The 27,463-nt window shown below is 45.9% G+C and overlaps 1 protein-coding gene across 2 annotated transcripts in view; it reads left to right on the forward strand.

The window, feature by feature from the left end:
• NHS (NHS actin remodeling regulator) overlaps positions 1-27,463 on the forward strand; it is a 337,770-nt gene that overhangs the window by 207,655 nt on the left and 102,652 nt on the right. The window contains exon 1 of one of the 2 annotated variants that reach the window (XM_043459976.1): positions 25,445-26,058. The exons of the other annotated variant lie outside the window; for it this stretch is intronic. Within the exon in view, the coding sequence (XP_043315911.1) occupies positions 26,025-26,058 (34 nt within the window). The 5' untranslated portion in view covers positions 25,445-26,024. Of the gene's footprint in view, positions 1-25,444; positions 26,059-27,463 lie in introns of those variants that run through there. 2 annotated transcript variants of the gene reach the window in all.

Below are 27,463 nucleotides of genomic sequence, written 5' to 3' on the forward strand. Positions count from 1 at the left end.
CTGAGCTGTGGCCAAGGTTGGTCTTCACTTGAAATGCACCCGCCCAGCCAGGAACCCATTTGATTGGTCTGAGCCCATACTGTATAGTTATTAAATATCTGTAATATCACCCCCGAACATTGTGGCTTTGCCCAGCCTCCAGGCAATGAAATTATTTCAGTGGGAAGGCACAGAGCCACCCCATCATTGATTTCTTTAACGTCAAATTGAGTCAGACAGTGAGAGAGACAGATAGGCAAACAAATAATCACAGTATGGAAAACCCTGAGCCAACGCTAAAATGGAAATGGTTATAAAAAGCTGTGGGAGGCAGAGGAGGAAGTCTTTACTCTGACATGGGGGTATTGGGAAAGTGTGAAGAAGAAAGTGATATTTGATCTGGGTCTTGAAGGATGAGTAAACATTCATCAAGACATGGGGCATTCCAGGCAGAGGGCGAATTGAAAAGCCCCAAAGTGTAAAAGAACAGCGAAGAATTACAAGTGCCACAAGTTTGGAGCATAAAGGTTGGTGGTGGTAGTCAGAGTGGGGAGTCCAATAGGAGATGAAGTGGAGGGTCTATGTTGGTGGCATATTGTGAAGTGCTTGGAATGCCATGCCAAAAATAGACTTAAATCTGTAAGCAACAGGGAGCCAGTCAAGTTTAGCACAGAAGTGATGGCGGGGTTTGAGTTGAGGGAAGATGACATATAAAGGCCTGGAAGAGGGAGAAATGGACTTCTGTCAGGGAAACCAGCCAGGAGGCCATAGTTTACATGACAGTTAAGGGGACCACTGGCCTCTGGCAGCAGCTGAGGCAACAGAAAGGAAGAAATGAATAGAGTTGAGAGCCATTACGAGATAGGTATCAGAGTGATTGGTTGTTGTATTCAGAAGGCAGGGAGGAGATGAGGGTGGCTTTAAGGATTCCAGCTTAGTGGACCTGGTGGGAGTGGACATTCTTAACTAAGATGTAGCAGCTTAGGGTGGACATGGGATTTTCAGCCCCAGATAGGAGGTTTTGGAGGTGCTTGCTTCAGAAGGTGATGGTAAACCCATCAACCTGGTATTCGAACCCTACAGTTGGGGATGAAGCCTTCCCTATTTCAGTTCTTTCTGAGTTGTTAATGATCTGCTATATTTGACTGACTTTCTTCATTCGTCTAGTCACATGATCAAGGTCCCACAGTGACTGTACAGTTTCTACTTGAGAAGGACTTAAGGATGACTGCCTGTCTGGAAGAGGGCTTCTTGGGAAGTGCTATTGTATAGGAAGCATGTTGCCCTTAACTGAGTCGTATATTACAGGTTTATAAAAACAGGGCAAGGAAAAAGACAGATATAAAAAAGTCATTATAGAAATATTACCAAAACACAGTTCTTTACTTCCTACATGAGTAATGTCATCAGCTGTCCAGGACTGATCAACACAAAATGAAGGAAACAGACGTGATTAATGAAAACGCTTAGCTCCACACTTTGTGCTCATTTAAAAGGATACTTAAAGGGTTTATAGAGGCAGAGTTATTATTCATTCATTTCAGGGAGGTTTTGGTGGGAGTTGATGGAGACTGGGAGGGATGAGCACCCCTCCAAGCTGTCCTTTGGCGCCACCATGATAAAGACTTCATTTCAACGTGTCAAGCTGAACAGTTTCTTTGCGGACATCCAGATTTATCAACTGGTGGCCGCATTGCTTCTTGAAAGATCCTGTTTCCACTGCAGACATTTAGCTATTGGAACGTTGCTTGTTTCTCTGGGCTGGATTCTATATCTGTTGAAGTGTTTCTCTCACGAATCATTTACAGGATATGGCCAAAGTGAAGTAACTTTGTCCCCCTGTAGTAAGGATTTTATTCCCTTTTGTCTAAGCAGAGATAACCCTTGCCTCTGGAGAGGCTGTGAGACGGCATTGTAGGCAGTGAATTCAGACCCCTTCTTGGTTGGGGCTGTGGTCTGCAGACTTCACTCCGTGTAATCACACAGATCTGTAACCACTCCTCGTGTATGAACTTTGGTGAAGTCTGCTAAAGATTACAGCACATATGCCCATTTAGAAACTTTTACTGGCTACTGTTTTGTTTCAGAATGGCTGGCGGAACCACAAATTGAGCTTAAGATGTATCTTGAAACCCTTTAGCCATGCCCCACATTTGATCAGAATCAGCCAACTCCTTTGAAAGTTATCAGGAAACAAATAGGGGAGATAAAAGCAAAATGCTGAGTGGCTGAGGTGAAACAGACCCCTTGTTTTGGTTGGTTATTTGATCTCCAACCATATCCTGTCATTAGGCACATTGTCAGATTTAAGAACTAATTCCAGACTTGCATTTATGTGAGGTAAGCCAGTGAACTCAGTGGAGGAGAGGGGGAAAGCCACACCATTCATTGGATTCCTCCCCCACCCTCTGTTTTCCTTGTTCTTGAGGCGCCTCTCCTGCGCTCAGGGCCTCAGCTATGCCTGCAGAAAGGGGCAGAGGGACCTAGATCAGAGGGCAGACTGGGGACGGCCCTCCCTTAACTCAAACATAGCATTTGATTCCCTGGGCAGAAGTTGAGGAGAAGAACTATCAGAGGGAAAGAAACCGTTTTTAAAGTTTTCCTTTTTACCTAATAAAAACATGCTTGGGTTTTTCACGATAAAGTTTGGCTTAGCAGTGTGAGTTCCGTTTAAATTTCCATTCATTGGGAATTTAAGGAAGACTGTAGGGCAGAAATCTCAAACTTCCCATATCTTCAGCAAACAAGAGCCAAATGACCCAGGTGTTTAGAAGAGTCTGTATCAGGTGACTGAGTTTTGAAATACCGTCTTACCAGCAGAGAGCGCTTCTCTTGGTTTCTTTGTGAATGGGTGAAAGAGCGTGTCCCCTTGAGTCTCAGATCCACAGTGTCCAGCCATCAGGCAGGGGAGCTTGTCAGAGCTGCATGTTCTCTGGAAGCAGAGACACGGCCGGTTAGAGAACTGTCAAGGAAGCAAATGATGTGTCTCAACCGCTGTTCGGATCCTGTGTGCTGGAAGTAAGCTAGAATTTAACTTTCAGGAGAACGTAAATGCATGTTTGCTCGGCGAGATTCAATAACAGTTTCTTCTAGGACTGTGTTCTCCCCAACCCCTCACCCCAGCATTTTATTATGAAACGTTTCAGACAGGCAGCACAATTTTTCCAGAGTACCCAGCATCACCTAACTGGAACAAACAGCAGGAATTCGAATCAGATGAATTCGGACACCAAATTTACTTTGTGTAGAGCTCCCCATGAAGCTTTAGATGCTTTTTGTTATTGTGAAAACGTGGTTGTTCGTCTTGTTGAAGTAGACAAACACCGCCTTCCGGCACTTGGAGCACCATGTGTATGAAACGTGCCCCCTCTGCCCCGTCCCCCAGGTTCTGCCAGTCATCCCTCCATGTTCCTCCTTCCTAGACCCCAGATTTCCGAGCCCCCTTTGGTGTTCCCAGGGCTTCCCTTGTGGCTCAGCTGGTAAAGAATCCATCTGCAATGTGGGAGACCTGGGTTCGATTCCTGGGTTGGGAAGATCCCCTGGAGAAGGGAAAGGCTACCCACTCCAGTATTCTGGCCTGAAGAATTCCATGGACTGTATAGTCCATGGGGTTGCAAAGAGTTGGACACAACTGAGCAACTTTCACCTTCACTTTGGTATCCCCTGTCCTTTTCTTCCCCATGACCAGCTGGATCCTGACAGGTCACCCATGGGAACAGCCCTCCCAGCCTTCTCTGATCCTTTTGGCTACAGCTACCCTTCTGCCCCCAAATTTGTTGACTGTTTTTTCTATACCAGACCCCATGCCAAGCACTTTCCACATATTATCACATTTAATCCTCGCAGCAATTCAGTGGGTAAGAAAATTATTATCCCCATTTAACAGATGGGAAAATAGATCCCTATGACTTTATTCCCAGACTGCTGTGCCATTTATTCTCCACTGGACCCTGGACATGCCTAGTAGCTTCCTATTTCTGGGCTGTTGTTTCCCATGTTTTATGTGCCTTCCTCTTGTCACTACCATCCAAATTCTACTCATTTCTCCAGGCCAGCCCTGGCTTCCACAGCTGGAAATGATCTCCCATATCCCCTTCAATTATAGCTCAACTGCCTGTACCACTCCCCCGGTTCCTCTCAGACACAGCCTTGTGGGTCTTTTTCCCCCATGTGCATGGCTCATCTCCCAAGCTAAGGGCATGCCCTCAGCTGTATGGATATATTGGCTGGTTATTTTTCAAAAGTGACCAGTGTTGTCATCACTCTTGCACACCTCTCACAGGAAGGGGGCAGTAATGACATTGAACCAAGAAGTGCTGGTGCTCAGGGGCTGGTGAGGGCGGAATCTCACTCTCCATCTTCTAGATTCCAGAATCAAGATCTGACTGGCCATTTTTACTAAAAGTAGTAACTCCCCCAGGTTTGGTTCATTTGGGGCCGAGGTTTCATATCCTTTAGACCTTCTACTTGTTCTGATTGTCATAATGTTTTCAATAAGGGCTCTTCGTTTCTGCCTTTGCTTGTGAGGAAAGCAGCATTTTCCAGCCCTCTTTGCAGTGCTTGAGGAACTGAGTTTCTGAAGGTACCTGTCATGGCACAGTGGTGAGGGCAAAATGATCCGTGGTGTCTGACTTCAGCCCAAGTCCGTGTGTCAGCACACCCCCACTTCTGTCTCACTATTTCCCCTAAGAGAGGACCCTTCCCCTCCACAGGACAGGGGCTTCATTCGGTTCCTCTCGGCATGTCCTTTTAAAGACATATTTGTAATTGACTGTGACAGTGGGATAAATACATAGAGCGAAGTTAAGCTCTAGGGGCTTGCACTCTGGCTGATGGTTGACTAGATCATTCTGACCAGTGAGTCTATTGAAGACAACTAAAAATAATGGCTAAAACATAAAGTTTCAGCTCCCACAGCTCCTGTGAAATGGAATTAATTAATGGTTTTGTGGTTTATCTGCTGGTAAACCTTCTCTTTCGCTCGGTCTGCACTTTTCTTTGGGGGGTGGGAACAGGAACAGAATGTTTGGCTTGTTCTTGTGAGATTAAAAGCGACGCCTGGTATCACTTAGTATGGATCGGGGTGGGGAGGTGGTGTTAAAAATGCTGAGCGTCTCTCCAGAAGGTCTGCATTGTTGAGAAGTGATCCGGGCCGAGAGAGAGGATGAGTGATCGCTTGAAGCAGTGGCCCTCACTTTTCAGAGGCACGGAGCTGTTGACAGAACAAATAATCACATCGAAAAGACTTTGAAGCTCCCCACATGGTGAGCAGACAAGGGGCCACAAGGCTCAGCCGTAAACGCTGGAATTAGTTCAGAGAGCAGAAGGAAGGACTTGCCTTCGCTTGAAGCCAAAACCAATCTGAAACCACAGAGCCTCAGCCCGAGGGCTTGGCCAGAAGCTGGCTTTTGAAACCTGAGCTCCTCTTGCTGTGGGGGTGGGCAGCTGGGTGGAGAGGGGGGGGTCGGTGTCTGTTCCACTTGTATAAGCAAACCTCTGATAATTCTGACCCTGCAAAAATTACATAATCCTTTCATCACAGTGGGTTACATTTTCCAAGGGCAGAGCTTTGACTTTCCACCAATCATAGGTGTATTGTTAGGATTCAAGCGCCCATGCTTAACGTATGTTTGTTCTATTTCCAATGCCTCACATATTAAGTGTCAACAGTGTACACTCATGGTCCCTCCTGTTTGAAAATGAACTCAGGAAATTCCAAAATGAAGATATCCCCCCTTGGCAATTTCCCATCTTCGTCATGTGATGAAGGATTTTGGTAACAGCTCAGGTGAACACTAGGCATACATGGGTCTGTGGGTCTATTATCAGTGTCCTGTGTTAATCTAGGCTTTCTTCCAAGGAGTTTGCTGTGCTGGTTTTTTGTTTTTACACATTGTGTCAGATGTTTTCTTCCTCCTGTGTTCCTTAATCTTGCTTCATGACAACACCATTAACTCCTATCCTCTCTTCTCTTACTGCCATGATAGCCCCATCTTCCTCCATGGTGGCATCTGCACGTGCCCTTCCTTTGCCATTTTTCCTTCTGCCATCCCAGGGCAGGCTCCAGTCGTTTCTCACTTGGAATAATGCCGTGATCTCCGTGACCCTGTCACTCTTGTCTTCTAACACTGTGCTTGTCCTAAAGGACCCTTTGGTGTGTGTGATTCTCAATCATCTGGCCTCTTTGGACGTTTCCAGCATCATCCATTGGGACTTCCCTCCTTCACCCCCTCACCATTCCCTGAACACACCGTACACTCACCTTTGTCCTTTCTTGGGCTCAGGCTGTTTCTGTCATGTGTGGTTCCTTCTCCCCCCTTTCCCACCAGGAAAATCCCCCTTGTCTATCAAGGTTCCTCTTGCATGCTACCCCATGGAAAGCTCACCCTGGGTGGTGAGCTCCACCAAAGTCTCCATGGGTGGAACTCATCACTCTTCATCCTGTACTTCTGGAGCCCTTGGATGTGAGCTCAATTTCAGCATTTATTTCAAGCTGAAACAACTAACCAGAATACAACCAGCTACTGAAGTAAATGCATGGAAACAACTCGACTGCAAAGCCAGGATGTTTCGCTTTTCTCTGGGCCCTGCTATAGCATCTAGCAAGTGGCTGGGCCGTAAGGAGAGCTCATGAAATGAACTGAGTGAGTGAACGATAGCCCTGTTGGGGAGGGGCTCACATCCACTGTTCTAAGGACAGATAAGTGGATTCTCTTATTCACAGCCCTTCAAAGGACAAGTCAAGTCAGAGACCCTATCCCTTCTGTCACCATCCTCAAGTGGTTGGGCGATGCCACCTCTTCAGAGATCTTGGTTCTAGATGTTCAGTTGTCATTTGTTATCTTACACATTGAGGTGGGGACTATATAGATGTGTATGTGTGGGAAGAACTTGGGGAGGCAGGTAGATAGCTGTGTGAGGTTATTTTTAGTCTTGAGTGGCACCATCCCACAGAAATGCAATGTGTACCCTAGATGTAACTTAAAATTTTCTAGTACTCAAACTTGAAAAGCAAAAAAAGGAGTGATATTAATTTTAATAATATAGTTTATTTAGCCCAATACATCAAACCTATTAGTTTAAGAATACAACAAATATTTTAAAATTATTAATGAGATGTTTCACATTTTTTGGTACTAAGTCTTCAAAAGCTCTATGTATTACATACTTAGAACAAATGTTCATGCAAATGCTAAATTTTTATCAGAGTACACTTGATCTCTGTTTACATTTCCTAGAATTTACAGTTGAAAAAGTAGACTCATGTATCCAAGGTCTTCAAAGTGTGTTTAATATTTTTCCAGTAACTGAGCAGCTTTTAAATTTAAGCTAAATAGAATTAGAGTTTTAAAATTCCATTCCTCAGTTGCACTAGTCTCTTTTCAAATACTCAGTAGCCAGATGTGGCTAATGGCTACCATTTTGAGACACAGATTGCTCAGTATCATTTAGCTCATTCCTCTTCTCCTACAACTTAGTTTTTTTTTTAAATAAAGAAAAAAATGTGATGGAGAGTGGTATTAGAGAACTCTGATTAGCCAGCCTTGCCACCAAGTTCTTCATGAAACTGGGGCCTGTTGCCTGCTGCGTTCCTGGGCCTGCCATGAAAGGTAATAGGATTCTGTTGATGAAGCACTTGAAAATCCAGGGGTGAAATGACCTGTGTAATGGCCAGACTTGTTGGTGAGGCGGGGTTGAGAATCGGGGTCTGTGTCTACACAGTCGCCGCCCTGCACAACTACTCTGATCTGTGTTTCCTTCTGCAGTGTGTGTCTACACCAGTGTCTGATGGTACATGTCGACTTGCATGTGTCAGCTCCATACTTGATCACCCATAGCACTGGGATGACTCATTTTTCAATGCTCTCAGCTTTTATCAGATTAGAACATATTGCATGTTTCAATGCTTAACTGCTTTTGAGTGATCAAATATGTGGAAAACGTCTTTCTCAGCCAAACAGCATATTTTCCAAATCCAAAGTAGTTGAATATATCTTTTTTTTCTTTCTTCAAGTTTCCCATTGAATGGCACCCCAGAGACCACTTTAGAGCTTGAAAAGTTGAGAGCAAAAATGTTCTGGAGCAAATGAAAATGAGGTGTGTCACCTCACCCAGTTTCTAGCCACTGTGTCTCATATAAATTGTGAAAGCATTCGGCATTACTTATTTATACTAGGAAACCGGGGTTAGACATCGACTTCCCCAGAATTCTGTGAGGGTGGGTCATGGCCCCATTGTTGCTCTGATGTGAGATTTGAGACCTAAGGGGAAACTTGAGGTGACTCTAGAACCTTCGGGGTCTTGAAGCAAATGCCATTTCCCTCTCCCTCTGGGAAGTGTGCTGTCCACAGTTGGCAGAGTACTTCAGCAGCAGTTCATTGAACTCTTGGATGAAAATAGCAAAGTTCTCCCCAAATGCGCTTATTATCTGCTGCTGTTGGGTGCAAGGCATCCTTGAGCTATGGCAGGAATTACAGCTTCCATCTGTTCCCTAATGTGAAAAATGTACGCAGGCCTCTGTGCTAGCAAGCTCCATGAACTTGAGCCATTCAGATCTGCTGACACATTGGAGTCACGGCCCTCGGAGTGGCTTTTGTCAATTATTTCATTACATATCCAAATAACCATCCTGAGGGTGGTCTGGATTTGTGATCTGTGACAGTGTGGTGCTAACACATTTGGAACTATCTGTTTTTTGGCTTGGTTTAGGAGTTGATGATATATAAGTCCTCAGTATATTTAATCATTATTGCTTTTGAAGTTAGCACAGTGCCGCCAGTATGAAGAATTCTTGAGTAAAGTTATAGCAGATCTACATCATTAATTCTTGGCTTCTTCCCAGCATCTCCAGTCTTTCACCTTGCTCCATGATTTTGTTCCGACATCAAATAATACTTTGTGCTTAGAGAGCAACTTTAATCAGAAAACTGCAAGGCCCTCTGCAAACTTTTATTTTTCTAAGTACAAATAAATATCTTCAGAGAACCGTGTATATTTAAGCATGTTTATTCGTGCTGGGATTTTTTAACGGGCTGAGAAAAATTATGGCTTTCTACATGTTCACTTTGGAATATAGACATGTAACATGCAGACTTAAATTTGGCTTGACATATTTAATAAATATCCCTTGAGTAAGTGATTAGATACAGAGTCAGGTATGCTCTTGAGAATTTAGCCAAGCATTCGTTTCTTCTACTAATTTCATATACGTGAACATTTTCAGGGTTACGTCCTGTAACCTGAAAAAATTATTTTCCTCCATTAACAACTGTTTCCGATTGTCACCTGGAAGAGAGAATGCTTTGACTAAGTAAGCAGGATTAACTCACCAACTGGAAAATCAGTTACTCGTGATTTAATTCTTTGTGGACAGTGGTTGATGGTTTGGTTTACACAGTACCACTGCTCTATTTTCACTGCACTGACTCGTTCTGTATTTTATCTCACTATTAAATGTCTGATGGCAGAGACAATGCTAGATGTTCACCCAACCCCATTTTCCTTTCTTCCCAGACACACAGATAGACTACATTTCCCAGCATTCCTTATAGTTAGAAGGACCCCTGTGACCGTGTGCATGCTTAGTCGCTTCAGTAGTGTCTGACTCTGTGAGACCCTATGGACTGCAGCCTGCCAGGCTCCTCTGTCCATGGGATTCTCCAGACAAGAATACTGGAGTGGGTTGCCATTTCCTCCTCCAGGGGATCTTCCCCACCCAGGGGTCGAACCTATGTCTCTTATATCTATGTGCATTGGCAGGCACTGCCACCTGGGAAGCCCTATGACTGAGTTATGACCAATGGGATGTGAGCAGAAGTAATAGAATCCTCTTTGAGCCCTGGCCTTAAGTCTTTCCTTCTCATCCTCCACACACTCTCTTCCTTTGCCTATTACCTAGGTGCAGAGTCTGGTGGAGGGCCCCAGGCCCCTGAGGGATGATGGGGTCACAGGATAGAAATCTGGGCTCCTGAATGACTGCATGGAGCAGAGCATCTCAGCTGAACTGTCTCAAGTATGACATAAGCAAGAAATCAAACGTTGTTGTCTAAAACCAGTGACATCGGCAGGTTGTTTGCTATACAAGTTAGCCTACCCTAACTAATATTCTTATAGTTGTAGTGGAGAATCAATACTCTCCTTATACATGTTCCCTAACTTCCAAGGGGGCATGGAACAGGCAGAGCACATTACTGGTGTTGAACAGTAGGTTGTGAAAATGTGTAACCAATGAGCCATGGGGCTCTTTGATCACCATGCCCAATTAAGCCACACAGTTACTGTGATTTTCCTGGTTAGAGTCAGCCTTTTATCTGGGGCAGATGTAACTGTGGACAGTTTGACGTAGTGGAAACTGATCATCTCAGTAAGCCGCTTCCCCAGAGGAGGGTGCAGAAATCCGTATGAATTACAAAGGACTCCAGGTTTTAGCTTCATTTTTTTTTCCTCTGAAGAGACTTTCCTAATTCCCATCCAGGTCTGGGTTGCTTTCTTCCCACTCTGCAGTCTTATCACTACCCATGTGCCTCCATCAGACTCTTATCTTCCTGGCTGGTCATGTCTTGCTCATGAGCTTGCCTTTCTTCCCCCAGTAGACCATGCAAGATGGCAGAGGCCATTTCAACTGCCTTGCTGATGTATGCCCTCCATTCTGCCCAATGCCTGGCCCATACGTGTTGTTTGTGATGAAGGCAGTGAATTACAGTGAGATTCTGGTGATCAGGGATGAGCAATAGCCTTAGGGTCGTCATGAGCTGGTCCTCAGACCACTTAAGTTAGACAGGCGGGATAGAGTTTTCTCTTTTTAAAAGCAGGAAACTTAAGAAGATAAACTGACTTCAGCTTAAACAGAAATCTGTATTAGAAACAAGAACAGGATCCATTTTCAGATTTTATTTTTCCCAACCGCCATGAGGCTTTGAGAGCTGGAGCTCAGTCAGTTGATGGCTCAAATCCCTTAGTGAAAACATTTGAGAACAAACATGCAAGTAGCAGTTAAAGCCAAATCACCTTATTTAAGGCCTAGGACCGATCTTGTTTTATGCATCCATGCATTCACTAGGCCGGTATTTCTTGAACTTCTCTCAGGGCAGAGACTGTTTCTAGGTGCTGGGACACAGTGGCCCAGCCGTCCAGGAGGTTTCAGTCAAGTGGGGACAGACCAACAATAAACACACAAGAAAATGTCAAATGGAGATAATGTTCTGTGAAAAAAAAAATCCAAAGGGGTCAACATGATGGAAAATGCCCAGGTTAGGAAGATTCCATCAGTGGTCAGAAAGGCCTCTGAGAAATAAGTATTCCCGTGACATGCAAGCTGAAGACGGAATGACAAGAAGGGGCCAGCCACATAGGGGAGAGAACGTTCCAGGCAGAGGGACACACTCAGGTTTTCTCTGGCCATGAGGTGAGAGAGTATCTTGTTAAGGATTAGAACATGGCTTGAGTGGTAGCGGAGGGTGTGTTGGGTGTGGAAGGAGCGGGGTGGGAATGGAAAGGGAATGATGGCAAGAGAAAGAGGCAGAGGGTCATTTCTGAAGAGCCTTGTTTGCTCCGGTTCCACAGTCTGGAGTTTAGCTTGAGAGCAGCGGGAACCAAGAGAAAGACTGAAGCGGAAGAGAGAAGTGAGCTGATTTGTATTTGAGGAAGAACATCACACCGGCTATTCTGTGGTGAAACTGCCCCACCCCAAGCCTCCATTGGAGGCCTGATTAGAGCAAGGGTCAGGGGGATGTAGAAGGAAGAAGGCAGTTTCAGAACTCCCTAGATATGGGGACTGAAGGGCTCTCAGGTGTCTGGCTTGGGCTGTGGATGCAGAGGTGGGGGTGCTCTCCTCTGAGACAGGAAACCCTGGTGAGGAGCAGGTGTGCATGGGCTGCCGAGGGGTTCTGGACACAGTGAAGCCGACATACCCATAGCCTTGCCAGCAGGGAATATGCAAAAAACAACTGAACGTGTGGCCAAGCCAAGAGAAGAGGAACACGTTCTGAGGAAGCAGCCAGATGTTAACAAAGAGGAGAAATACCAGGAAAGAAAGGTCGAGGTCAGATTCTGAACCTTAGCCATTTGATTTTAGGTGACATCATTTTTTTTTGCTTCCTTGCCCATCTCCTTTTCAAGATGCTGTAGAGTCATTTCTGCCTCTCCAAGCTAGTCTGCCCCCACCCTTTTTTAAAATTGAAGCAGAGTTGATTTATAGTGTATAGCAAAGTGATTCAGTGTGTGTGTGTACATATATATATATTCAATATATATATTCTTTTTCATATTCTTTTCCATTATAAGTTGTTACAAGATATTGACTATAGTTCCCTGTGCTATACAGTAGGACCTTGTTGTTTATTTTATATATAGTGGTGTGTATCTGTTAGCCCCAAACTCCTAATTTATCCCTCACCCTACTATCCCCTTTGATACTAGTAAGTTTGTTTTCTATGTCTTTGAGTCTGTTTCTGTTTTGTACATAAGTTCATTTGTATCCGTTTTTAGATTCCACATCTAAGTGATATCATACACTATTTGTCTTTCTCTGTCTAACCAACGTCACATAGCGTGATTATCTGGTCTGTCTCCATCTTGACTTCTCCTGGTCTCCATGATGCTTGTAGCCAGTGACTTGTCTTCTCAGGGGCCGTCACGTGGTCTTGCTGCTTGTTCCTCCTCCTCAGCAGCTCTGAGGAACGAACCCCCCCAGTGATGGCTCTGAACACCACTGATAAGTCAGGCGTCACTGGGATCTGGCTGCAGTCTAGTTTTAGGTCTGAGCCCCGAGGCCCCTTGCCATGTGATCCAGGCTCCTTTCCCTCATCGGTAAAATGAGGGGATTGGCTTGAAGAGTACTTTGAGCTCAAAAGTTTTCTGATTCTAAGTTGTCTCGGCCCACAGGGTGAAGTGAGTGGCCTCTTACAGAACTGGCAGTCAGAGCTGGTACAATAGCCATCAATACCTGGGAGAGAATAGCTTTTTGTTCTTTTGTGCAAGGCCCTGTGGAGGCTGGGTGGGCTGCAGCTGTTCAGCTTCAATTAAAAACACACAGAAGCCTCCCGCTTTGTTTCGGCTTCAAACCTTGACTGTCTGACTGAACACATCTGAATTCCTTAGGCTCCAGTGAAGGTGTGAGGAGGTGCCAGTCCACAGGCCCCAGTCTACCCCTTCTTCCACTTCCCAAATTTCATTTATTGAGGGCAGGAGAGATTTCAGTCTTGGGAAAATGAGGGGAGACCCTACATCGGCTTTGAAGCCGTGGGCAACAGATTCCAGTGCACGTGATCTATTTCCCATCGAGGGCTCCTGAAAGGCCCCCAGATGCTTATGAGCCCTGGCATCTGGGCAAATTTTCAGCCCTGGTATCATTTCTTAGGAGCTGGAGTGAGAAAGTGGGTCTGTCTGTGATGAAGACAGTCTCCCAACTCTCTGCCGTCATCCTGAAGCAATCTTCCCTCCTCCAGCTAAGACCAGGGTCAAGCTTTCCAAACGGGGTCTTGTTCGGGAATGTCGGGCTGCTGTCTGCCAACCTCAGGGTGGGCCTGCGCACAGGCCTGAGGTGGTATCTGTCCCCACCCGGGGGTCATCTCCAGGCTTGGGGAGCACATGGGGTGAGCCAGGAGGAGGCAGAGGTGGTCTAGGAGGCTGCTTAGCAGCCGTGGAGCCATGAGGATCTGGGCCAACATAGGATGGGAAGAGTCTTGTGGTCCCGCTGGCTCCAGATTCAGTGAAGGTCTGAGAGGTGAGGTGCGGGGGTAGGGGTGGGGGGCTGCAGCCTTGGGGCCAGAGGCCAGGTGACTGGGAACACTCTGACTGGATCCCAGTGCCCCAACTAGGGTGGGAGGGCTCTCTTTTATGGCTTCTACCAAGTGTTGGCTCTCCAGGAAGGAAGGAGGGGGTCCCCAGGAGGCAGAGGCAGCCCTCTCAGCAGTGTTCACACTCTCCTCCTCTGGGCACACAAAGACCAGCTCCACTGTTCCCCTTTCCTTGCAGCGTGTGGAGCCAGGCTTCTCCCTGGCCTACCTGCACCCTGGCCTCTGTGGGTGTAGAGGGGACTGAGATGAGGTTGGGGGGGGCGGGTAACTTATGTCCATTTAAGGTAAGGGTTAGGGCGCTGGGACTACTGAAATGTCCTAAAAGGTGATCTCCCCTAGAGGCACCCATGAACAGCTGGATACAAGCACAGGTCCTGACTGACAGGAAACCCTATATTAGAAATGGTTGCAATGGCAGAAGTAGCCTCTTGGTGGAGGGCTGTCCTGGGAGACCAGTGGTCAGAGCATGTCCACATCCCCTTGACAGCAAACCCTGGTCTGTCAGTCCATCTTCCCCAGAGGGCCCCTCTAGAACACAGCACCCCCCATGCTGCTCCCCCTCACACTAGCACCCCCTCCCTGCCCCCATAGCCACATAGCCACCCTTGGCCATCAGTGTCGGCGCAGTGAGCTGAGTCTTCATCGCCCAATGGCCTGAGTCTCTACTGGAATCATTGACATTGTAGGCCTCAAACTCAGGTGCCTTCAGGGTCAGGCAGGTACCTCAAGTGTGGGACAGGGCCACAGGCATAATAACAAGGAGCGGCAGGGCCCAAGATGCTGTGTGCGTTCTAAGGAAATAAAAGCATTGCAAGTAAATTCAAAGTAAGCCATCATGTTGTCCAGGCAAAACAAGCCGCCCCAAATTGCCCACCTCCAAATTAAATCTTCTACTTTTCTCTCTCAGAGAGACTGATGTAAAGGCAGAAACCAGGAACCATGTCTGAAAATTTTATTTTATCCCCTCCTGTGCCTAGCAGAGCACAGTGTAAAAACAATAATAAAATAGTTGATTTTTTTAACCTTTTTAATGATGTCTAGCATTTATACAGAAAAGTACTCAAATCATACAGATCAATGAATTATTAAAAATTGAACACACCCCTGTACCCCCTAGACAGGTCAAGACCTAGAATATTATCAGACCCCAGCACCCGCCACAGGCTCTTCTTCCTGCCCAAAGGCAATTACTATATTGATTTCTAATAACATCAGTTAGATGTGCCTGATTTTTTAATATGTATTTGTCTAGTTTACCATTTTTAAAATTGAAGTATAGTCGATCTACAGTGTTGTGTTAGTTTCAGGGGCATGGCAGAGTGACTTAGTTATACATATACATATATCTCTATATATTCTCCTTCAGACTATTCCACCATAGGTTACCATAAGACACTGAGTATAGTTCCCTGTGCTATACAGTAGGTTCCTGTTGTTCATCTATTCTGTGTACAATGTAGCAGTGCACGTATGCTAATCTCAAATTCCCAACCTGTCTCTACCCCACCCTTCCCCTTTTGTAACCATAAGTTCTGTTTTCTATGTCTGTGAGTCTATTTCTGACCTGCGAATAAGCTCATTTGTATCATTTCTTTAGATTCCACTTATAAGTGATATCATATGACATCTGTCTTTCTCTGACTTGGCTTTAGTATCATCATCTCTAGGTTCATCCATGTTGCTGCAAAGAGCATTATTTCATTCTTTTTTATGGCCAAGTAATATTCCATTGTATATATGTACCACATCTTCTTTGTTGATTCATCTATTAATGGACATTTAGGTTCCTTCCATGTCTTGGCTGTTGAAACTAGTGCTACTGTGAATACTGGGGTGCATGTATATTTTTGATTTAGAGTTTTCTCTGGATATATGCCCAGGAGTGGGATTGCTGGGTCATATAGTAGTTCTGTTTTTAGGTTTTAGAGAAATCTCCATACTGTTTTTTACGGTGGTTGCACCAGTTTCCATTCCCACCAACAGTGTGAGAGGATCCCATGTTGTTGTATGTAGCAGTGCCTTGTTCACCCTTGTTGCTATATAGTATTATATTCATGTATTATATAATATAGTATTATATTTCATGTATTATATAATATAATATTATATTCCACGTATTATATAGTATAGTATTCCATGGTGCGAAAGCACTGGAACTTACCGTTCAGCCTATTGTTGATTGGTGTTTGGTTGTTTCTAATTTTGGACTCTCACTAATAGTCCTACAGCATGAGAGAAAGCCCTCAGGCAGAGCAAGAGAGATGCCTGGGTGTTTGAGGTGGGAAAGTGTTCACAGCAGCTGTAGGAGGACTCAGACGTGCACCTAAGAGCTAGGGGATGAACCATCAGCAGCATCTGCTACCAAGTCTTTCTAGGATAACAGTTCTCAAAGTTTTAGATCTCAAGATACCTCTTCACTCTTAAAAATTATTGAGGACCCCAAAGAGCTGTAGCTCATATGAGTCAATATCAATATTATCACATTAGAAATTAAAACTGAGAAGTAAAAATAATTTACTTGATAGTTTATTTCAAAATTAACAATAATAAGTACATATTCTACATATTTTGAGGAAAAAATAATCATGTTTTCCAAGACAAATGTTAATGGGAAGAATGGCATTCTTTTACTTTTTTGTGTGTGAGTATCTTGCATAGTAGTTGGCTTAGTAGAAGATCACTGGATTCTCGTATCTGCTTCTTTGTTCCAGCTGGCATGGTGTCACGTGGCATCCAGGAGAGAATGAGAGTGAAACGACAAGGAATGTCTTCAAATCATGATGATGATAGTTTGACTTCACAGGTTCTCTGAAAGGGCTTCAGGGACCCCAGGGGATCCCCTGACCAAAACTGGAGAACTGCTTCTCTAGAATGCCCCAGTCAGCCCAACTTTGGCTGTGAACAAATTTGGAGCAAAGTTCCAGTGAACAGGGGCCTCCAAGTTAGCCCACTCACTGAGGGGTTTTGGTAACTTAATGCAAACCACCATGAGTTAATTCTCTTCCTAGCTGATTAAAAACTCATATTTTCTTCTCAGCTTATAATTAATACATTTAAAAACAATGATTTGAAATGTTTTGAATCTTGTTCATTCAAAGCCAGTAATGTCCATTAGAAATACAGTGGAAGTCATTTATATAATTTAAAAATGTTAGTAGCCACTTCAAAATGTGAAAAAGAAATGACAGAAACTAATTTTAATTATATATCTTATTTAACTCAATATTTATAAAAGAGTATCATTTTGGCATATAAAATCAATGAAATTCCATATGGAAATCAAATCATATAAAATCTATATGAAACATTAGTGACAAGTTTTTACACTCTTTTTCTCATATCAAGTCTTCAAAATCCAGTGTGTATTTTCATGTATAACACATTTTAACTTTGATGCTAAATATCCATCCAAAATACTTCATCTGTACTTATATCTCATAAAGTTCCACAAAATTAGAAAAAAATGGTTCTTATTTAAGTTCTTCTAATAATTGAATGGAGTATTCAAATTAAAAGAAATAAAAAATTCAGTTCCTCGCTCATACCAACCACATTTCAAGTGCTCAGTAGCCAGATACAGCTAGTGGTGGTCATTACTGGGCAGAGAAGATCTCAACCTTATCCTGTGCTTTTCTTATCCATCCCATCCTGTGGTTCTTTAGTGCTTAAAAGCCTGACTACGAAAGGTTAATCATTTTTACTGTGTTTCAAGCTGGTGCCACAGTGGGTTTCTTCATAGGCTGGTTGGGGTGTTAGACCTCTCAGACTGAAAGAAGCATTCAGCAGCCATACCTAGCAATGGCAGCTCCCCTTTTGACTTGGCTTCTAGGACCTTCTCATTTGATGTTTTCATGTATGTAGAGTAATCCCACATGGTTACCGATGCAGCTGTGATGTATACTGCTGGTCACAGCCAGCCCTGGAATGGACCTCTCTCTGGTTGACATGGTGGGAGCTTAAATGGGATGCCACCATGGACTTGGGCTGCTGTGTTTGTTGGAATCAAGCCCTAGGAAGTTTGCTAAGTTCTTAGTGACAAACTCCACATCAGTGTCAGCTTGCCCTTTGTCTTCCTGTCTCCACATTTCATTCCATTGCTTCCCTTTACCTTTTGGACAAGAGATGGAGTGAAATTCCAGGTCAGACAGACTCAGGGTAAAGATGCAGCAGTGAGGTTAGCATCTTGTAACTCAAAGGCAGCAAAAGTACTTTAACAAGGCTCAAAGGACAGTGCCAGAGAAAGTCGGTACAGCATAAAGACTTTGTTCTGTTTTGAAATGACATCATCTCCCAACCATTTCAAATTCAGGAGAATGAAAAGCTATCCCATTTTATACATTGATGGATCTCTTACTTATACTTCCCAAATGAAAAAGATTAGAATTCCAAGTCTGACCATTGGGTCCCATTACTGCAAGTTTTGTGGCTGGTAAGGTTTGTTTGAGTCTTCTCATTGAGTGGACACATGAGAGAAATGACTTTTATCCCTTTCAAATGTTCTCCCTTTTCCAAGTTGACTACTTAACCTTTTTGCCAGTTTTCTCACTCAAGAATCCTGCATCTGAGTGCATGATGTCATTTCTAATAAATCTAACAGCAATTGGAAAGCTTCTGGAATTTCCTTATCTGAGGTAGCCAAACTAAATAAACCTAATTCACATCCATCAGGATCTCAGTGAAGGCTAGCACCATTCTGGTTGAAGTGATTTCATGCTAAATGACATGAGAATGACATGAGAAGACTGTTTTCCTGGACTCCTTATTGAACTGGATACCCTACTTTTCTGCCCGCAGGTCCACACTGCAGAGTGTCAGAGGAGCCAGGAGTACACAGTGCTGGCTGGACACAAATTGCCTTTCAATTAATACACTCAACTGTTAGGGTCAAGAATTGCCTAAGACAGCAGTTGTGCCACCATCTTGAATGCATTCGGATTTGGGGAAGCCAAGTCTTTTCTTCAGCATTTGCACTAAAGGAGCTAGAGTCATTAAAAGATGGGGAAAAAAAGAAGTTAAATCATAATGATAGAACTATTAGGAACCTTGGAGATTATCCATTGCTGTTTCTCTGTCCTGAATGATCTTGCTCTTAAGGTCATTTTAATATTCTTTCCTCTTCTGGGTAAAACGTAGTTTTCTTTTACTAAGGATCCTCAAGAAATCTTAAGTGAAGCATTAGCTAATTCTAAAGCTACAGAAAGCCCCAATGGTTCTTCCTCCCCTTTCCTGCTCAAATTCTCTTCCACCTGCTGACTTTGAGGTTTATCCTTTCAGCATTAGACTCCATCTCTACACAAAGTTCCTCCTGAAACACTCAGCAAAGCAAGCACCAGGTATTTCCTGTGGGTAACTGGGATTTCTGTCCTGTCTTGCCTCATGATTAACTTGGGTTTGGACGTGAATGATGAGAGATGGTGAGTCTGCACTTTCCAAGGTAGGATAATGAGTTCCCTAACGTCTGTCATTGGGGTAACCCAGCATAGTGGTTAGAAGGCCAGGCTGTACCATTTACCACCTCCAGGGCCTTGAACAAGTTATTTAAACTCTCTGCACCTCAATTTCCAGACCTGTAAAGTGGAGGTAATACCAGTATGTACCTCATAGAATTGTGAAAATTACAGAGCATTTAAAATAATGCTTGAAAAAAAAATTAAAATAAAATAAAATAATGCTTGACACCTGCTGTGTGTATTAGTCACTCAGTGGTGTCCGACTCTTTGTGACCCATGGACTGTAGCCCACCAGGCTCCTCTGTCCATGGAATTCTCCAGGCAAGGGTACTGGAGTGGGTTGTCATTTCCTCCTCCAGGGGATCTTCCCAACCCAGGGATTGAACCCTGGTCTCCTGCATTACAGGCAGATTCTTTACCATCTGAGCCACCAGAGAGGCCCCTAAGATGAGTTTCCAAGAGGGAAACACACCTACTAGGTGCTCAATGAATATCTGCTGAATGAATAGACTCTTTGTTTTATCATGATTATGTAATTCCCAGGAGAAAACTCGATGTGGTGGCTTCAGCTTTAGTGGGCAATCTGAGAGCCCTATTAAGAATCACTGTTTTTGTTCTCATGGCTGGGCCAGATTGCCACACAGACTCATCTGCAGAGAGTTCTCGGTTTATAAAGGAAAGGAAAAACAACTCAATGTCTCAAAACAAAACAAATGATGAAATCTGGGATGAGACGGAGATGGGGATTGACATCTTACAATTAAATTAAGGCATTGCCACACAGCAGTTTCTGGAGAGAGAGTTGAGCCAGGCCTGGGTTTTTTATTTTTCTAGCTCCAGACTCTGACTGGTTGAAAGTGTTGAGTTTCCACTTGGATTTGAATGAACCACAAAAGGAAAACATCTCATTCCCCCCCTTTTTTTTCAGCACTCCTCACTCTTTCCTCCCTTCTCGGCTTCTTTTCCTGGAACTCTGCTCCAATACAAGAAACCAGAATGGTGGTATTTCCTTGATGAGAGCAGAGACTGAGTCTCTGTGGAGCTCCTTAGGGGGTTGGAGTGCTCCAGACATGGTTCTTGGCTGATCTCTGGATGGAAAGCAGGTGACAGATGGGGAACTGAGTTGTGCTTTATCATTGATGCTCCCCATTTCCAAGGTACCTTCCACAAACCTTGGCATTAAGCCTGGTGGGGGCAGGAACAGCTGTGGGGCCAGGCAGCTCCAACTGGGGACCTACTGGGCCTTTAATTTTCCCCACACGTGCACTCAGGTACAGGGATGCAGCAGATGGGCAGTGAGCAAGCTTGGTACTGATTTCAGGACACAGTAGCAGGAACTCTGAATAAATGACGGTGGCCTGGGCAGCAAGTTTTGCTCCAGGGGGAGAGACTTAAACCAGGAGAAAAGGCATTCACCTAGCTTTTTCCTGAAGTACCAGGGGGAGAACAAACAGGTCAGCGGTGAATACAAAATTAGCTTTTGGCCAGTCTCCAAGGTGATTTGACCCATTTAGGAGTCATTGAGAATAAGCCAAAGGGAGCTCTGTAGCCTGCATCTGGATTTGTCAGGGTTGAGAAGGAAGAGGGGACGGACCACCAGGTGGCTGTAGTCCTCTAAGTCGCTTGTTCTGGAGTCTGAGTGAATATGGCTGGAACGCCTGAGAAGGATTCTGGGACACTGACTTTGGGCCAACTCCTGGCAGAACTTACCAAGCAAATGATAACCCTGGCAGTTTCGTTGGTAATCGGTATACCTATTTGGGGGTCCTGGTCCTTGAAAGGACCATATCAGGTTCTGAAAACCTCCCTCCAGGTTAAACTCTTCTTCAAGAGTGTAAATGGTAAACTTGTGTAAATGGTAAACTCGGACCGAGTCAGCAAAGGGAGTGGAGACATGAGGGCTTCCGTGGAGAACAAAGCCACACAAGTACTAAGGCCGACTCCACTCCAGCCTAGAATGGTGGAGTTGGGACTGGGTGCTGTTGGTGCCCTGCCTCTGTCTTCTCCATCAGCTGGCGTGCTCCTCCTCCACTGAGAGTATCCCCTCCATACAGCATTTCAACAAGAATCCCCATCACAGACTTTGCTAAGTAACCCAGACCATCGGGGGCTTCCCAGGTGACTCAGTGGTAAAGAATCCACCTGCCAATGCAGGAGATGTGGGTTTAATCCCTGGGTCAGGAAGATCTCCTGGAGGAGGGCATGGCAACCCACTACAGTATTATTGCCTGGAGAATCTCCTGGACAGAAGAGCCTGGAGGGCTGCAGTGCATAGGGTCAAATAGAGTTGGACATGACTGAGCGATTGAGCACATAGCAACCCAACCTAAGAGAGAGTTGGGGAAACGGGGGCATTTCAGAACAGTCTCAAACTTGAATACACATCAGATCACCAGGGAAGCTTAAAAATACAGATTCCTAGGCCCTACACCCAGAGATTCTGATTCAGTGGGTCTAGGGTGGGGCCTGAGATACTGTAGTTTTCCCGAGTGCGTCCTTCATCATCTGAATGCAGCCAATCCTTTGACCTATGAGAACCACGCCTGCTAACTCATGGCATTTATTTCCTTCCTTAGATCTTTTAGCAAACATTTATTGATCAAGTTCAGGAACAAACCACACAATCTGTCAGAGACACTAAGAAGCAGAGATTTAAGTAAAAAGATCCACAGTTCTTGGCAAGTCTCTTGAAGTCCAGCATACTATGCTGACTCTCAGAACTTTTTAAGCAAATTGTTGTATCTTTACATTTTTTTGTTTCCTCGTCCTGCAGTGTAAAGGTCTGTCTGGTTGGGAAAAGGGAGTCTCTTGTGGCACTGAGTTGCCATGGAGCTTTGCAAAAAGGGACATTTGACCCAACTTGGAATTTAATTAACGCTTCCCAGTCACCGTGCTCAGACGTGTTAACCTCCTAACCCCCACCCCCTGTGTCACCAACAGGCCTAGATTTTCAATGTTATTGTTTATGTGGATGATTTGGTGATGAAATTCAAAGAGGACCCTGTGATAGGAAGACTCTTGATCAGGTTCTCATGAAAGACATAATCCTAAGGAATTTTAAGCAAATTGATTAAATAACTGAATGAAGACAGTTCAGGCCTGACAGGGAACATTTTGGGTTTTAGTAATGGTAATGATGACAGTAGTCATAAGAATAGCAGCAAAACATGATTGCTAAGATTTGTTGGAGTATTCACTATGTGTAAGGCCCAGCACTAATTACTTGGTCTGCATTATCTTTATAATCCTCCCAGCAACTCTTTGAGGTAAATATATCCATTGGAGATTAACAAAGGCTTCAAAAAGATGGAACTTTATTTTTCTCTTATGTATAAGAAGTCCAGGGCTAGTCCAGAGACCAAGACTTCTCCCAGCTCTTGGTTCTGCCATCCTTGTGGCCCTCATCTTCTCAGTCCAAGATGGCCACTGGAGCTCCAGCCACCACATCATTGGCCCAAACAGGAGAAGGGGCATGAAAGAAGGGGCATGTCTCTTGTGTTCTAAGGAGACTTTTCAGAAATGCCACACCACAGTTGCTTTGATCTCATTGGCCACATAGCAGCCCCTAGTTACAAGAGAGGCCTGGAGATAGAGCCATTTGGTTGTCTGGCAATGGACCCAGTTTAAAAAATTGAGGTTTTATGAATTCGAAACAGAGGGTACATATGGAAGATCTGGTAGGAAGTGAACAGTTTCTGCCATAGTAGGTAATGCTTTTCTCACCATTTTACAGATGAGGAATATGAGGTACTGGAGACTGACTGACTTAGTTGTGTTCATAGGCAGCAGGGTCACAGTAGGACTGCAGTCTCTCTGACTCAAGGCTCCCTCTTTTAACTACTACTTCCTCCTCCTCCTTCTGCTATTTTATAAAACAGTTGTGTTTCCTTAGGGGTGCATTTATTCATTTCCGGTTTTCTTCCCAGTGTGCCTTTTACCCTCTTTGTGTAAATCCCAGCCATGCTTCATAGTTCATCTCCAAGGCCCCCTGAAAGCCCTTCCTTGCACCCCAAGTGGCTTTTTTCATTCAGTAAAGATTTATTTCACACCTACTATGCACGAGGCTTTGTTCTAGGCACTTGGGCTCCATCAGTGCAAAAACAAAGACCCCTGTTAGCTTAACAGGTGTGCGATCTTGATCAAGTTTTTTAAGCTTTCTGAGCCTTGGTTTCCTCATCTATAAAATGGGAAAAATAAAACTCACTGCATAGGGTTATTGTAAGGGTTAAGTAAGACACTGTATGGAAAACACAGTCCTTAGTGCATCATTACATTTTGAAAAGTGGGACCCATAGCTATTATTAGGATTGGTGTTGTTCCGAACATGTCTGTCCTGCCCAGCAGGCTATAATGGACAGGAATAGTAGCCAAGGCCTCTGTTATCACCCAAATAACTTGCTTACCAAAGTGTGTGTGTTTGTGTGCCAGGGATGCTTAGTAAATGTTCGCTGAGTGGATACAGAGGGTCCTGGAGTAGAGAGAACTTCGTCTTTCCTTAAGCTGCTGAGTTAGGAAACTGAGAAACAGACTGAGCCCCAGAGGAACTTTTATTTTTCCCAATTTAAGCAGTGAGTTGTGGTGGGTGGTGTGCTAAAGAAAAACAAGCCTGACAAAATGGAATACTAATCTCCTCCTCATACTCTCCTGGAAGGCCCCAGAAAGAACATGTAGTTTTTTTCCTTACAGGATTTGTTTTCACCTTCTCTGATAGATTGAGTGTGCCAGCAAGCCCTGCTGACCTCTTCTTGTGTTGCTTCTGTCTCCTCATCCTGTCTTCCCTGCTTTTCTGTCACTCACCGTGGTCTCTGCTGCCTATGGGAATAGTGCCTCGTGTACTGTCCACAGCAGAAAGTTCGGGAAGTCCAGAGGCACTGCACATGCAGGGTCGCAAAGCTGTTGTATTCCAGTCCCGCTGGCAGCCCCCCACACAGACCCAACCAGCGAGTCCTTCAGAACCGCACGCTGGGTTTGCTGACTGCCCCACTCCTTCCATCTTGTCTTCTCAGTCCAGCCTGGCCCTTGGCCCCCCTGCAAAGGTGAAAGGCAAGTTCACAGGATGCAGGCCTTCTTTCTTCCCTGACATCTGGTTTGATTCTGGGCAGCTAAATAGTGGCTTTGCCATGAACAACAAAAGCTAATTCACTGTGGTTTTTAAACACCAAGTGCAAATATTTTTCCTTTTCAGCTTGGGGTCACTGGAAGGGAAAAAACAGGGCTGAGAAGGAGATTAACCTTTTAAAAACTATTATGACTTCCCATAGAAAATAAAACAACAGCCTCATTTCCTTCCATCCGTGAGTCTTTTTATGAGTGATTGTTGTTGGAGGCAAGACTGGGAATCCACGGATTTTTCAATTCTGTCTCAGCTTGGGTCTCTACCCAGAAGCCCACCGGGAGTGCGTTTAAGGGCCCTCTCGAACTCCAGCAGAGCTCAGGCCCACCCTCTTTGCCTTCTTGCTTGTCCGTCATCATCCCTGGCTGACTTTTCCTCTTCCTTCTTCTCCCCAGCCCTTTGATTTCTTCCCTCCAGCAGGGTTCAAGGAGGTGAGGGCCAGGCCCGCCCCTGATGCCGCTGACAGGTGCTTGCAAGGCTGGGGAGTCTTTCTGTTGAAGTCACCCCTTCTGACTCTCACCCCACATGGCTGTGGAGCAGAAGCGAGGAGCTGACACCGTTAGTTTTAGTGACCTCACTGGACTGCAGCACCAGCGCTCTTCTCAGTCTTTCCCTCCATATGTCTCCTTTCTTTCCCTCCTCCCTCTAGATTTTGCACACCGATTCTGTTGCTGGGCTCAGCTGGGAGGTGAAGCGCGTGCCGTGACAACATAAAGGCTGTGAGGGCAAAGCGGTGGAAATCTCTGCCTTCTCCCTCTGGTGCCAAGAAGACGCTCTCAACAGACCCCAGGATGGTGGATGTTTGTGAAAGGGCTCGGGGCGCTGTTACTGTTGTTATTGGCATCGCACTAGTCTAACATGTTGATACAGGTGGTGTGTGCCTTGGCGGTGGGAGGGGATCTGAAATTGATTTGCAACCTGCAAAGAGCAAACTCCACTTGTGTGCTGCCCCTCATCCTTTCAGCGGGTGTGCAAATATTTGCAGACCTGTTGAGCGGCTCAGCCTCACACCGACCTAACGTTTTTTCACAGCCAAGTGATCCTGCCCCAGCCTAGTGAGAAGAAGGGTGGGGGAGGGGATGGGGGTGCAGAGGGGCCGGCTGGGGTGATGAGATGGGGTGTGTTCCTTATCATGACTGGACAGTCGCCCTGGGGCTGGGCTGCTGTGGCTCCCTGGCTGTTAGCCTTGGGCCAGCTTCCTGTGTCCAGCGGCGTGCTCACGGTTTCCATAGCCACGTGGCTCTTGGCAGAGCTTCTCCTGAGAGTCTGCATTTCAAACCAGCTCCCAGGTGATGCCAGTGCAGCTGTAGAAAGTACCGGGCCTTCGGACGTCCTCCAGGGCCGAGGAAGGAGAGTGCCGCTGAGCCCCTCCTCTGCAGACAGGGTGTGGCGGAGGCTGCCCTGGAGTCCTGATTTGCCATTCAAGTGAACCCCCGAGGGATTAGCAGCTGGCCCAGCGCTTGCTTGGGTGAGACCATCTCCCCCTCCAGGGGGGAGTCCCGGAGGCAGCGCAGATGTCGAGTGAGAATCTGCCACCCTCCTCACTGAAGGTTGCCCTCCTTCACCCTCCCACCCCCCCTGCTCTGCCTGCCGACTTAAGCAGATCAGCTTTCAGCTCCCGGGACTCCAGAGGGCTTTGGATGAAAGAAAAGGCCCGGCCTCAAGAAGCAGAGCGGGAATCCAAGCATGCCTCTCGCCTGCTGCATGCCCAAGAATGCAGGTACTTGGGGGTTTGCAGCATTTCCTGGCAAGACAAAGGGGGAGGGAACCGGGGGAGGCTGGGCCCAAGGGAGCGCAGTTCCAGCAATGATTCATCTTCTGGGGGGAGTGAGGGAAGAGCAAGGGGAGGCCGTGCCTGACCTGCAGAGATGACCCTCACTTTTGTGCTCGGCAGCTCCTGAGCTCCAGGGAGTTGGGGTGGTTCTTCTGGGCTGGCCAACTTGGCAACTTTGTGTTCCTTCTGAGGTGCTGGGCCACTTAAGACAGAGAGGACAAGGTTTCTCCCTCCTCCTCTTCTGTGCCGACCTTGGCCCCTTGGCCCGCCTTCCAAGAGGGCCCAGAGGGTGGCCCACGGGGAGGAGTCAGGGCAGGATCGTCAGGCTGCAGTCTGGGTGGCTGGGGAGGCCGCTGTGGGCTTGGCCTCACGTCTTGCACCGGCTAGCACCGCGCCTGGCCTGCTAGTCCATTGCTTCTCCTTCGGCACCTCACCCCGCCCCCGCCCCCCCCCCCCCCGTCTTGTTGGAATTCTTCAGTATCCTGTCCTCATCCTGAGATCACAAGTAGAGGTTTATGTCTCTCCTGGTGGCCCCCAAACAGCCTTGATCTGGGAGTTCCCAGAGCCAAGTTCCCCAGTGTCATTTCTGTTCCATCTGCAGTGGCCTTAACCCACTCTGGGCCATCTTGACTTATTTGGTCCAAACCCCTGCTTCCTTTTAGTTCTTCGCCACATCAGCTCGGCCACACCAGCGAACCCTGTTTGAAAAGTGTCAAACTCTTTGCAGTATCCGTCCTGCACCATGGTTAGTCCTTCCATCTTAACTCGGGCTCCGGCATGGCGGGGACGGGGCCTTTTTTCTAGAGATGCCACCACCGTGTTGGTCACCATGAGCACGCAGCAGGGCGGTGTGCTGGCTGAAGCTGGCGCTCTTCTCGGCCTAGCTAAGCCACCATGGTGCGCATTTGCCTCCACTGGGTCTGTGGAGAGTGGGGCAGTGTGCTGTGGCCACGCGTTGGCCTAACCAATATGGTCGTCTGCAGCCTCACTCATTGACAATGCTATTCTGCTCCACCATCTAACAGCGCTCCCTCTGAGTTGCTTCTTCAGGTGTGGTGATGAGGAGACACTGGTTTGTGTCACTTAGTTACCTAAGATCTGTTAAGAGGGGAAGGAAACAGGCCTGTGGGCCTGGCAGCTTCTGGTGGGCACCACTGAACCTGTGTGTTTCTTCAGGGCATCATGGTTTCTGAACTTGGGAGCAGAGAGGTTGTTCAGTCCACATCTCAAATAGCTTATATATTTGTAATGAATCACCATTGTTTGACATGCAGGCCGCTCCATAGGCCAGTTCAGTCAGACCCTCTGGAGATCGATCCAGGCATCAGAGCATTTCTTTAGAAAGCTCCCC

The sequence above is a fragment of the Cervus canadensis genome, chromosome X (genome assembly GCF_019320065.1).
Source record: "Cervus canadensis isolate Bull #8, Minnesota chromosome X, ASM1932006v1, whole genome shotgun sequence".
In the NCBI taxonomy this organism is placed as follows: Eukaryota; Metazoa; Chordata; class Mammalia; order Artiodactyla; family Cervidae; genus Cervus; species Cervus canadensis.